Genomic DNA, 13,414 nt, shown 5'->3' on the forward strand with positions numbered 1-13,414 from the left:
ACTGACCAGTGAGCCAACTGGCCTACCCTGACCAGGGGGCCAACTGTCCTACCCTGACCAGGGGGCCAACTGTCCTATCCTGACCAGGGAGCCAACTGGCCTACCCTGACCAGGAGGCCAACTGGCCTACCCTGACCAGCGGGCCAACTGTCCTACCCTGACCAGGGAGCCAACTGGCCTACCCTGACCAGGTGGCCAACTGGCCTACCCTAACCAAGGGGCCAACTGGCCTACCCTGACCAGGGAGCCAACTGGCCTACCCTGACCAGGGAGCCAACTGTCCTACCCTGACCAGGGGGCCAACTGTCCTACCCTGACCAGGGAGCCAACTGGCCTACCCTGACCAGGGAGCCAACTGGCCTACCCTGACCAGGGAGCCAACTGGCCTACCCTGACCAGGGAGCCAACTGGCCTACCCTGACCAGTGAGCCAACTGGCCTACCCTGACCAGTGAGCCAACTGTCCTACCCTGACCAGTGAGCCAACTGTCCTACCCTGACCAGTGAGCCAACTGTCCTACACTGACCAGTGAGCCAACTGGCCTACCCTGATCAGGGAGCCAACTGGCCTACACTGACCAGGGAGCCAACTGGCCTACCCTGACCAGGGGGCTAACTGTCCTACCCTGACCAGGGGGCCAACTGGCCTACCCTGACCAGGGGGCCAACTGGCCTACCCTAACCAGGGGTCCAACTGGCCTACCCTGACCAGTGAGCCAACTGGCCTACCCTGACCAGGGGGCCAACTGGCCTACCCTGACCAGGGGGCCAACTGGCCTACCCTGACTAAGGGGCCAACTGGCCTACCCTGACCAGGGAGCCAACTGGCCTACCCTGACTAGGGGGCCAACTGGCCTACCCTGACCAGGGGTCCAACTGGCCTACCCTGACCAGTGAGCCAACTGGCCTACCCTGACCAGGGAGCCAACTGGCCTACCCTGACCAGGGAGCCAACTGTCCTACCCTGACCAGCGGGCCAACTGTCCTACCCTGACCAGGGAGCCAACTGGCCTACCCTGACCAGGGAGCCAACTGTCCTACCCTGACCAGGGAGCCAACTGTCCTACCCTGACCAGGAGGCCAACTGTCCTACCCTGACCAAGAGGCCAACTGGCCTACCCTGACCAGGTAGCCAACTGGCTTACCCTGACCAGGGGGCCAACTGGCCTACCCTGACCAGGGGGCCAACTGGCCTACCCTGACCAGGGGGCCAACTGTCCTACCCTGACCAGTGAGCCAACTTGCCTACCCTGACCAGGGGGCCAACTGGCCTACCCTGACCAGTGAGCCAACTGGCCTACCCTGACCAGGGGGCCAACTGGCCTAGCCTGACCAGTGAGCCAACTGGCCTACCCTGACCAGCGGGCCAACTGTCCTACCCTGACCAGTGAGCCAACTGGCCTACCCTGACCAGGGAGCCAACTGGCCTACCCTGACCAGGGGTCCAACTGGCCTACCCTGACCAGTGAGCCAACTGGCCTACCCTGACCAGGGAGCCAACTGGCCTACCCTGACCAGGGGGCCAACTGGCCTACCCTGATCAGGGAGCCAACTGGCCTACACTGACCAGTGAGCCAACTGGCCTACCCTGACCAGGGGGCCAACTGTCCTACCCTGACCAGGGGGCCAACTGTCCTATCCTGACCAGGGAGCCAACTGGCCTACCCTGACCAGGGGGCCAACTGGCCTACCCTGACCAGCGGGCCAACTGTCCTACCCTGACCAGGGAGCCAACTGGCCTACCCTGACCAGGTGGCCAACTGACCTACCCTGACCAAGGGGCCAACTGGCCTACCCTGACCAGGGAGCCAACTGGCCTACCCTGACCAGGGAGCCAACTGTCCTACCCTGACCAGGGAGCCAACTGGCCTACCCTGACCAGCGGGCCAACTGGCCTACCCTGACCAGGGAGCCAACTTTCCTACCCTGACCAGCGGGCCAACTGGCCTACCCTGACCAGGGAGCCAACTGGCCTACCCTGACCAGGGAGCCAACTGTCCTACCCTGACCAGGGAGCCAACTGGCCTACCCTGACCAGGGAGCCAACTGGCCTACCCTGACCAGGGAGCCAACTGGCCTACCCTGACCAGTGAGCCAACTGGCCTATCCTGACCAGGGGGCTAACTGGCCTAGCCTGACCAGTGAGCCAACTGTCCTACCCTGACCAGTGAGCCAACTGGCCTACCCTGACCAGGGAGCCAACTGGCCTACCCTGACCAGGGAGCCAACTGGCCTACCCTGACCAGGGGGCCAACTGGCCTACCCTAACCAGGGGTCCAACTGGCCTACCCTGACCAGTGAGCCAACTGGCCTACCCTGACCAGGGGGCCTACTGGCCTACCCTGACCAGGGGGCCAATTGGCCTACCCTGACTAAGGGGCCAACTGGCCTACCCTGACCAGGGGGCCAACTGGCCTACCCTGACCAGGGGTCCAACTGGCCTACCCTGACCAGTGAGCCAACTGGCCTACCCTGACCAGGGAGCCAACTGGCCTACCCTGACCAGGGAGCCAACTGTCCTACCCTGACCAGCGGGCCAACTGTCCTGCCCTGACCAGGGAGCCAACTGGCCTACCCTGACCAGGGAGCCAACTGTCCTACCCTGACCAGGGAGCCAACTGTCCTACCCTGACTAAGGGGCCAACTGGCCTACCCTGACCAGGGAGCCAACTGGCCTACCCTGACCAGGGGGCCAACTGGCCTACCCTGACCAGGGGTCCAACTGGCCTACCCTGACCAGTGAGCCTACTGGCCTACCCTGACCAGGGAGCCAACTGGCCTACCCTGACCAGGGAGCCAACTGTCCTACCCTGACCAGCGGGCCAACTGTCCTACCCTGACCAGGGAGCCAACTGGCCTACCCTGACCAGGGAGCCAACTGTCCTACCCTGACCAGGGAGCCAACTGTCCTACCCTGACCAGGAGGCCAACTGTCCTACCCTGACCAAGAGGCCAACTGGCCTTCCCTGACAATCGGTTCAACTGGCCTACCCTGACCAGCGGGCCAACTGGCCTACCCTGACAATCGGGCCAACTGGCCTACCCTGACCAGCGGGCCAACTGGCCTATTATTTTAATATTTTAATAATATTTTTACAGCTGATATGAAAATTTTAAATTTTTTATATTAAATTTTATAATTATTTTAAATTTTCTTGGTTTTCAAGTTACGTTGGTGATCATTTAGACAAAGTTGGGGCATTTGCCAGTTAGATTATGCAAAAAACTTTGGAAAGCGTTTCAGTAAATTTAACAGATTGATATGCCCGATCGTATATATATGCCTTGCACAGTTTAAGAGTTAAATGGTCCACAAGCCAATATACAACAGAAACATTTACATAAACTCCAGTTTTTTCATTATGAATCTGTCTTTTTTAAATACAATGCATGGCTACATTTGTCATTTCAATTATATATATTTTTTCTGTTATGTATTTGTTATAATCTCTTTGTCGTAACAGTGCTATTTTCCCTATGAATTGCTACATCCAAACAATCTAGCTATGCTGTTAAATTATCTTATTACTGATGTATTTGGTATCTACATTGAAACACTTGATATTACAATGTATTCCTAGGCCTCCTAGAGAGTAGCCTAATCCAATTAAATTTTAATTGACAATATTTCCTTTTTCTTCATTATATATTTCTAAGCTATTATAAACCAATAGTTTTCAAGATTTTGATTTCTAAAAATATAAAAATTCCTCTTACAAATTTCGTATGTGCTCTTAATTTAATATGTGTATTGCTTCTCACTGATATATGCTTCATGCTTCTTAGTGGCTTATCATGATATAATAAACGGTAGTTGGTTAACACTTATCTTGAAGTAACTCATTTCAGGGTTGGTATAAAAACAATTTTTAGATTAAGAAATATATTATTTGTTGGTTATATAAACGTGCACTAAATTTGGTTTAGAAAAGAAATAAAGGAAGCGATATGGGAATTTACCCAATAGTAAATGATAAATATGCAGCTATTAAAAGCGTATCACACATTTGAAAACAATCTTTTTCCTTTCATTTCAAATCATGTGTATTCTCTGTAGACAGAAAAGATTCAAACGTTATTTGCACTTTTATTAGTACTAGTCGTGCATAATGAAATAAACACTATTTATATAATTGGCAAAATTATTAAAACAATACAATAATAAGCCTAGTTATATTATTCTTGTCTCTTACTTCATAACAATATTCTTGTCTCTTACTTCATAATAATATTCTTGTCTCTTACTTCATAATAATATTCTTGTCTCTTACTTCATAATATTCTTGTCTCTTACTTCATAATAATATTCTTGTCTCTTTCTTCATAATAATATTCTTGTCTCTTACTTCATAATAATATTCTTGTCTCTTTCTTCATAATAATATTCTTGTCTCTTACTTCATAATAATATTCTTGTCTCTTACTTCATAATAATATTCTTGTCTCTTACTTCATAATAATATTCTTGTCTCTTACTTCATAACAATATTCTTGTCTCTTCATAACAATATTCTTGTCTCTTACTTCATAACAATATTCTTGTCTCTTCATAACAATATTCTTGTCTCTTACTTCATAACAATATTCTTGTCTCTTACTTCATAATAATATTCTTGTCTCTTACTTCATAATAATATTCTTGTCTCTTACTTCATAACAATATTCTTGTCTCTTCATAACAATATTCTTGTCTCTTCATAACAATATTCTTGTCTCTTACTTCATAATAATAATCTAGTCTCTTACTTCATAATAATATTCTTGTCTCTTCATAACAATATTCTTGTCTCTTACTTCATAATAATATTCTTGTCTCTTACTTCATAATAATATTCTTGTCTCTTCATAACAATATTCTTGTCTCTTACTTCATAATAATATTCTTGTCTCTTCATAACAATATTCTTGTCTCTTACTTCATAACAATATTCTTGTCTCTTACTTAATAATATTCTTGTCTCTTACTTCATAATAATATTCTTGTCTCTTCATAACAATATTCTTGTCTCTTACTTCATAATAATATTCTTGTCTCTTACTTAATAATATTCTTGTCTCTTACTTCATAACAATATTCTTGTCTCTTACTTCATAATAATAATCTAGTCTCTTACTTCATAACAATATTCTTGTCTCTTACTTCATAATAATAATCTAGTCTCTTACTTCATAATAATAATCTTGTCTCTTACTTTATAATAATAATCTAGTCTCTTACTTCATAATAATATTCTTGTCTCTTACTTCATAATAATATTCTTGTCTCTTACTTCATAACAATATTCTTGTCTCTTACTTCATAATAATATTCTTGTCTCTTACTTTATAATAATAATCTAGTCTCTTACTTCATAATAATATTCTTGTCTCTTACTTCATAACAATATTCTTGTCTCTTACTTTATAATAATAATCTAGTCTCTTACTTCATAATAATATTCTTGTCTCTTACTTCATAACAATATTCTTGTCTCTTACTTCATAATAATATTCTTGTCTCTTACTTCATAACAATATTCTTGTCTCTTACTTCATAATAATAATCTAGTCTCTTACTTAATAATATTCTTGTCTCTTAATTCATAATAATAATCTAGTCTCTTACTTAATAATATTCTTGTCTCTTAATTCATAATAATATTCTTGTCTCTTACTTTAATTAATCATTAATAATTTCATTAATGATTAATTTACTAGAGAGTGGAATATATTCCACAGGTACCGGCGGCGTCGGCCTCAAGCTACACAAGAAAGGATTCACGTGAGTATAATGGGAGAATTGTACCAGACAATCCCTTCTGATTAATACATCTGTCGCGGAGTGCATAGTTGGTTTACAATGAAAACGTCCTGGGCTCGATAAGATTGAAGGACAATGTTAGGCCGGTCGTATTTATTTCCAACAACTCACATTCATATATTGTCTAACAAAACCTTCAAAAAATCTAGTGTGTTTGTCTGTGTGACATTACATAGTAACTTGTTCCATAATAATGAATTTAAAGTTCCTGGCCAGTGTTCCCTAATAAATGTTTTAAATCGAAATTTATCAAACTGAAATTTATTATTTAGTTGCTTGCATAGTTTATATTTGTAACACCTAGTTTATATCCACTAGTGAACATTTTTCTTACATTTGACAACTCATTCTCCTAAAATGATAATACTTATAGTCACTACTTGCTTAAATGTAATAAAATGTACTGTTAGCCCTAAAAAGTTAAAATTTTGTCCTATTAATTTGGAAGACAAAACTAAAACCCAACTTAAACATTCTTAGGCCTAGTATAGCCCCATTAGGTGTCAATATTAGTTCTAGCATAGTGTGTGGCATTGTTTGAACTGGTTAGGTTACGTTAGGTCTTTCGGTCTCATTTGTGATTTAATAGAATGTCGGCTAATTCAGTAATACAAAATATATGCAGACGATGAGTCACAATAACGTTTCTGAAATATGATGACATATGTAGTATATATTGTGACGATAATCTCTTTCAAGAGAGATTGAGCCTGCTCTTCCCTACTTCAAGTTACGTCCAAATATACATGTATAAAATGCTACATTCAAAATACGTCACCAGTAGCACAAAACTTTTGACCAGGAGGCAAAACATATCAAGATCCCCCCACTCCACACACCCTCCACACGCCGGCTCGTCATCAAACCAGCTAACTACCCTTCACCAGCTTGCCTGCTTCTGATTGGTGACTCGCCAGCCATGCACCTGCACACCGCACCTCAGCTCCCTCTACCCGAGTCGACTTCTGAGCCTGACCAGCTATCAACTTCAGAATATTCTTTGTGCTCTTAGCATTGACATCCCTCTCTGGCATACTAGCTCATTAGCTCGTATACGAAGGGAGGTTTCAGCCATGGCCGATATTCTCAGCACAATTTTAGTATATTACCTTTATATTATTGTGTCTCACATTGTCTTTGCCTTTTCTTTATTATTTCGTCGAATTTTTAATTCCCCGAGATTTGTCTTTATTTTCATTTATGTTTAAAGTAAATATATTAAAGTTTCTTTGTTCATACTTTGTGTTTTTCGTGTTCCTCCCTCTCACTTACCACAGACAACAGGCAAGCAGTCTATATATTTGTTTTATGTGTGACCAGGCTTTGACACCTGCCATTGGAGGACTGCCGAACATCAACACTCCAACACTTTCCCGTCACAATATATATATATATATATATATATATATATATATATATATATATATATATATATATATATATATATATAAATATGACCGAAAAAGTAAGATTAATAATTCTAACACGAATTTTCTCAATCTTTCGTACATTACGCTTCACTGTTGGAGGTAAATCAAAAATCACTTCTCCAAAATTCATTTTTATTTCTAGTCTGACGCGACACGGGCGCGTTTCGTAAAACTTATTACATTTTCAAAGACTTCACAAATACACAACTGATTAGAACTTACGTATCTCTGCTATTATATCTACATTTGAGTGAGGTGGGAGGGGTGATGTGGCATTAACACAAGACAGAACATGAGGGGATATTAATAGGGTATTAAAAGTATCAACACAAGACAGAACAGAAACAATGGGTGTTGAATAGAAGTGTTTGTAGAAAGCCTATTGGTCCATATTTCTTGATGCTTCTATATTGGAGCGGAGTCTTGAGGTGGGTAGAATATAGTTGTGCAATAATTGGCTGTTGATTGCTGGTGTTGACTTCTTGATGTGTAGTGCCTCGCAAACGTCAAGCCGCCTGCTATCGCTGTATCTATCGATGATTTCTGTGTTGTTTACTAGGATTTCTCTGGCGATGGTTTGGTTATGGGAAGAGATTATATGTTCCTTAATGGAGCCCTGTTGCTTATGCATCGTTAAACGCCTAGAAAGAGATGTTGTTGTCTTGCCTATATACTGGGTTTTTTGGAGCTTACAGTCCCCAAGTGGGCATTTGAAGGCATAGACGACGTTAGTCTCTTTTAAAGCGTTCTGTTTTGTGTCTGGAGAGTTTCTCATGAGTAGGCTGGCCGTTTTTCTGGTTTTATAGTAAATCGTCAGTTGTATCCTCTGATTTTTGTCTGTAGGGATAACGTTTCTATTAACAATATCTTTCAGGACCCTTTCCTCCGTTTTATGAGCTGTGGAAAAGAAGTTCCTGTAAAATAGTCTAATAGGGGGTATAGGTGTTGTGTTAGTTGTCTCTTCAGAGGTTGCATGGCTTTTCACTTTCCTTCTTATGATGTCTTCGATGAAACCATTAGAGAAGCCGTTATTGACTAGAACCTGCCTTACCCTACAGAGTTCTTCGTCGACTTGCTTCCATTCTGAGCTGTGGCTGAGAGCACGGTCGACGTATGCGTTAACAACACTCCTCTTGTACCTGTCAGGGCAGTCGCTGTTGGCATTTAGGCACATTCCTATGTTTGTTTCCTTAGTGTAGACTGCAGTGTGGAAACCTCCGCCCTTTTCCATGACTGTTACATCTAGAAAAGGCAGCTTCCCATCCTTTTCCGTCTCGTAAGTGAAAAAAGCACGGAACTCTGCTCAAATGCCTCCTTCAGCTCCTGCAGATGTCTGACATCAGGTACCTGTGTAAAAATGTCGTCAACATACCTGCAGTATATGGCCGGTTTCAAGTTCATGTCGACTAAGACTTTTTGCTCGATGGTACCCATGTAGAAGTTTGCAAACAGGACACCTAGGGGAGAACCCATGGCGACCCCATCTACTTGCTTATACATGTGCCCATCCGGGCTCAAGAAGGGTGCCTCTTTAGTACAAGCTTGGAGTAGTTTCCTCAGAATACTTTCTGGCATGTCAAGAGGAGTACAGGCTGGATCACGATACACTCTGTCGGCTATCATTCCGATTGTCTCGTCCACAGGTACGTTGGTAAACAGCGATTCTACGTCCAACGAGGCTCTTATCCCGGAGAAACCGGGATATGAAACCGGCCATATACTGCAGGTATGTTGACGACATTTTTACACAGGTACCTGATGTCAGACATCTGCAGGAGCTGAAGGAGGCATTTGAGCAGAGTTCCGTGCTGCGTTTCACTTACGTGACGGAAAAGGATGGGAAGCTGCCTTTTCTAGATGTAACAGTCATGGAAAAGGGCGGAGGTTTCCACACTGCAGTCTACACTAAGGAAACAAACATAGGAATGTGCCTAAATGCCAACAGCGACTGCCCTGACAGGTACAAGAGGAGTGTTGTTAACGCATACGTCGACCGTGCTCTCAGCCACAGCTCAGAATGGAAGCAAGTCGACGAAGAACTCTGTAGGGTAAGGCAGGTTCTAGTTAATAACGGCTTCTCCAATGGTTTCATCGAAGACATCATAAGAAGGAAAGTGAAAAGCCATGCAACCTCTGAAGAGACAACTAACACAACACCTATACCCCCTATTAGACTATTTTACAGGAACTTCTTTTCCACAGCTCATAAAACGGAGGAAAGGGTCCTGAAAGATATTGTTAATAGAAACGTTATCCCTACAGACAAAAATCAGAGGATACAACTGACGATTTACTATAAAACCAGAAAAACGGCCAGCCTACTCATGAGAAACTCTCCAGACACAAAACAGAACGCTTTAAAAGAGACTAACGTCGTCTATGCCTTCAAATGCCCACTTGGGGACTGTAAGCTCCAAAAAACCCAGTATATAGGCAAGACAACAACATCTCTTTCTAGGCGTTTAACGATGCATAAGCAACAGGGCTCCATTAAGGAACATATAATCTCTTCCCATAACCAAACCATCGCCAGAGAAATCCTAGTAAACAACACAGAAATCATCGATAGATACAGCGATAGCAGGCGGCTTGACGTTTGCGAGGCACTACACATCAAGAAGTCAACACCAGCAATCAACAGCCAATTATTGCACAACTATATTCTACCCACCTCAAGACTCAGCTCCAATATAGAAGCATCAAGAAATATGGACCAATAGGCTTTCTACAAACACTTCTATTCAACACCCATTGTTTCTGTTCTGTCTTGTGTTGATACTTTTAATACCCTATTAATATCCCCTCATGTTCTGTCTTGTGTTAATGCCACATCACCCCTCCCACCTCACTCAAATGTAGATATAATAGCAGAGATACGTAAGTTCTAATCAGTTGTGTATTTGTGAAGTCTTTGAAAATGTAATAAGTTTTACGAAACGCGCCCGTGTCGCGTCAGACTAGAAATAAAAATGAATTTTGGAGAAGTGATTTTTGATTTACCTCCAACAGTGAAGCGTAATGTACGAAAGATTGAGAAAATTCGTGTTAGAATTATTAATCTTACTTTTTCGGTCATATTTAATAATATATGTCTACAGGAAAGACTGCTACCAAAATATACTAATATATATATATATATATATATATATATATATATATATATATATGAGTTTTCAGTCATATATATATATATATATATATATATATATATATATGACTGAAAAGGCTATTTGAAAGGCTAAAGGCTATATATATTATATATATATATATATATATATATATATATATATATATATATATATATATATATATATGGGAAGGGAGTACCACCTCTAGCTGGAAGAAGGGGGACCCATAGCCTCGGAGGAAACCACGCATAACGCATTAGAGGGAATGTTTAGATCCCCTCCAATACAGTTTCTGTGTGCTTTTCTCCTACCACCACCTTCCTTGAATATTTTTTGTGCTTTATTATGCATTTGATGGTTACAAGATATACATGGGTTGATACAAAAATAATAATGCAAAAAGGTGCTTAAAGGTTATGGATCTCTTGAAGAACACAACAATGGGAAACATTGATGAATGTCACAGACGGGTTCGATCATTGTTGCAAGTCAAACACTTCTTCGAATTCCTCTGAAGTTGGACTAGTGCCCAAGACGCAACAGGCATTTCCCCTCTGAATCGCAACACTGAGGCGCTGGAACAAGAAACTTTTTGCTCTCTGGTCTTTTGTAGCGCTGATCAATTTGTCCCCCAATTCCTTCAGGAACTTCAATGCACATTTTCCCCACGAACCGAGGGTCTCCGAGCCGATCGGAACAAAGCTGTAGCAGTGTGCTAGACCTCTGTATTTAATAATTTTCTGCGATTCCCTGAAAGAAGCAGCACCACCGCTTTCACGTGTGCTGTAGTGGAGGTAGGTACTGGCCAGTGTGGCAGCGCACGTGTAGTCCCATACCACTTGCTTACCATCCTTCCAAGGTAGCAAGGTGACCCCATCAGGGCGCTTCTGAGGGTCGTTAGGTCTGGATAAGTGTGGTTCTCTTTGTGCCGGGCAGCGGGCTGTGGCGAGGCTCCTCTTGATGATGTCGTTGACTTCTTCATGTCTTGCAATTTTACCCTGTGATTTACGACATACCAGACCATGACGACCATATTGGTCTGCCATCGCAGTTCCGCAGATGCACCTATGTTCGGTGAGGATGGGGGCGGCAAGGCGAAGGGCAACTCCAATGCGGAGAGCGTCATGACTGAGGCGAGTTCCCAGGGCTGCATTGGGCACAGCAAATAAAAAATCCCCGGCGTGGGGTGCTGTTACCGCTAGGAGGCGGGCTTTGTTTTCAGCATCAGCGTTGTCAATCATTGCTGTGACAGTCTTTTCCATTATGGAGCTATCCCAGTGGGCCTGCTTGTGATCTTTTGGGACTTGTGGTCGGGGTTGAGGGTGTGCAATGGTGTCCCATTGTCTGGCTGCTTCGATGAACGTTTGATCATGAGTTCCCGCTGTCTCTCTCATACGCTCTGGTAGGATCTGCCCTACCAATTCGTTGGCTGCTGTACATAAGGATAAGAATGCTGGAAGTGCTACCTCAGTTGCCTTTCGTATGCCTATCCCTCCAAATCTCACTGGTAGTGTTGCTTGGTCCCACTGACTGTCATCTAAATCTAGGTTGAGCGCCTTCCTGAATATTGACCTGAGGAGCGGTATATATATATATATATATATATATATATATATATATATATATATATATGAATGAAAACTCACACCCCAAAAGTGACTCGAACCCATACTCCCAGAAGCAACGCAACTGGTAACTACAGGGCGCCTTAATCCGCTTGACCATCACGGCCGTCAAAAGGAAGTGATAGCCGAGGCTATTTGAGCCACTTCCCCGACGGCAACTCGGATGGTAATCTTGGGCATAGCATTTCACCAAATCACCTCATTCTTTGGGGCACACGTGAGGAACACAAATGCGAACAAGCCTGAATGGTCCCCAGGACTATATGCGAATGAAAACTCTTTTGTTCTGAAAACTTCCTTTTGACGGCCGTGATGGTCAAGCGGATTAAGGCGCCCTGTAGTTACCAGTTGCGTTGCTTCTGGGAGTATGGGTTCGAGTCACTTCTGGGGTGTGAGTTTTCATTCGCATATAGTCCTGGGGACCATTCAGGCTTGTTCGCATTTGTGTTCCTCACGTGTGCCCCAAAGAATGAGGTGATTTGGTGAAATGCTATGCCCAAGATTACCATCCGAGTTGCCGTCGGGGAAGTGGCTCAAATAGCCTCGGCTATCACTTCCTTTTGACGGCCGTGATGGTCAAGCGGATTAAGGCGCCCTGTAGTTACCAGTTGCGTTGCTTCTGGGAGTATGGGTTCGAGTCACTTCTGGGGTGTGAGTTTTCATTCGCATATAGTCCTGGGGACCATTCAGGCTTGTTCGCATATATATATATATATATATATATATATATATATATATATATATATATATATATATATATATATATATATATATATATATATATATAAATGAGTTTTCAGTCGCATATAGTCCTGGGGACCATTCAGGCTTGTTCGCATATATATATATATATATATATATATATATATATATATATATATATATATATATATATGCGAACAAGCCTGAATGGTCCCCAGGACAATATGCAACTGAAAACTCACACCCCAGAAGTGACTCGAACCCATACTCCCAGGAGCTACGCAACTGGTATGTACAAGACGCCTTAATCCACTTGACCATCACGACCGGACAAAATGAGGTGATAGCCGAGGCTATTTGAACCACCCCACCGCCGGCACTCGGATAGTAATCTTGGGCATAGCATTTTAACAAATTACCTCATTCTTTGGGGCACACGTGAGGAACACAAATGCGAACAAGCCTGAATGGTCCCCAGGACAATATGCAACTGAAAACTCACACCCCAGAACTGACTCGAACCCATACTCCCAGGAGCTGCGCAACTGCTATGTACAAGACGCCTTAATCCACTTGACCATCACGACCGGACAAAATGAGGTGATAGCCGAGGCTATTTGAAGCACCCCACCGCCGGCACTCGAATAGTAATCTTGGGCATAGCATTTTAACAAATCACCTCATTCTTTGGGGCACACGTGAGGAACACAATGAGGTGAGGTGATTTGTT

The 13,414-nt window shown here is 43.4% G+C and overlaps 1 protein-coding gene across 3 annotated transcripts in view; it reads left to right on the forward strand.

Moving 5' to 3' along the window:
• The window catches only part of LOC123750526 (methyltransferase-like protein 27), a 251,848-nt gene that overhangs the window by 149,782 nt on the left and 88,652 nt on the right, over positions 1-13,414 (forward strand). For 2 of the 3 annotated variants that reach the window (XM_069312532.1, XM_069312530.1), the window contains one exon: positions 5,697-5,760. In XM_069312532.1, coding sequence (XP_069168633.1) covers positions 5,697-5,760 — 64 coding nt within the window. The remainder of the gene's footprint in view (positions 1-5,696; positions 5,761-13,414) is intronic. The other variant, XM_069312533.1, reaches the window with a different exon arrangement.

This window comes from Procambarus clarkii, chromosome 72, assembly GCF_040958095.1.
Source record: "Procambarus clarkii isolate CNS0578487 chromosome 72, FALCON_Pclarkii_2.0, whole genome shotgun sequence".
Lineage (NCBI taxonomy): Eukaryota > Metazoa > Arthropoda > Malacostraca > Decapoda > Cambaridae > Procambarus > Procambarus clarkii.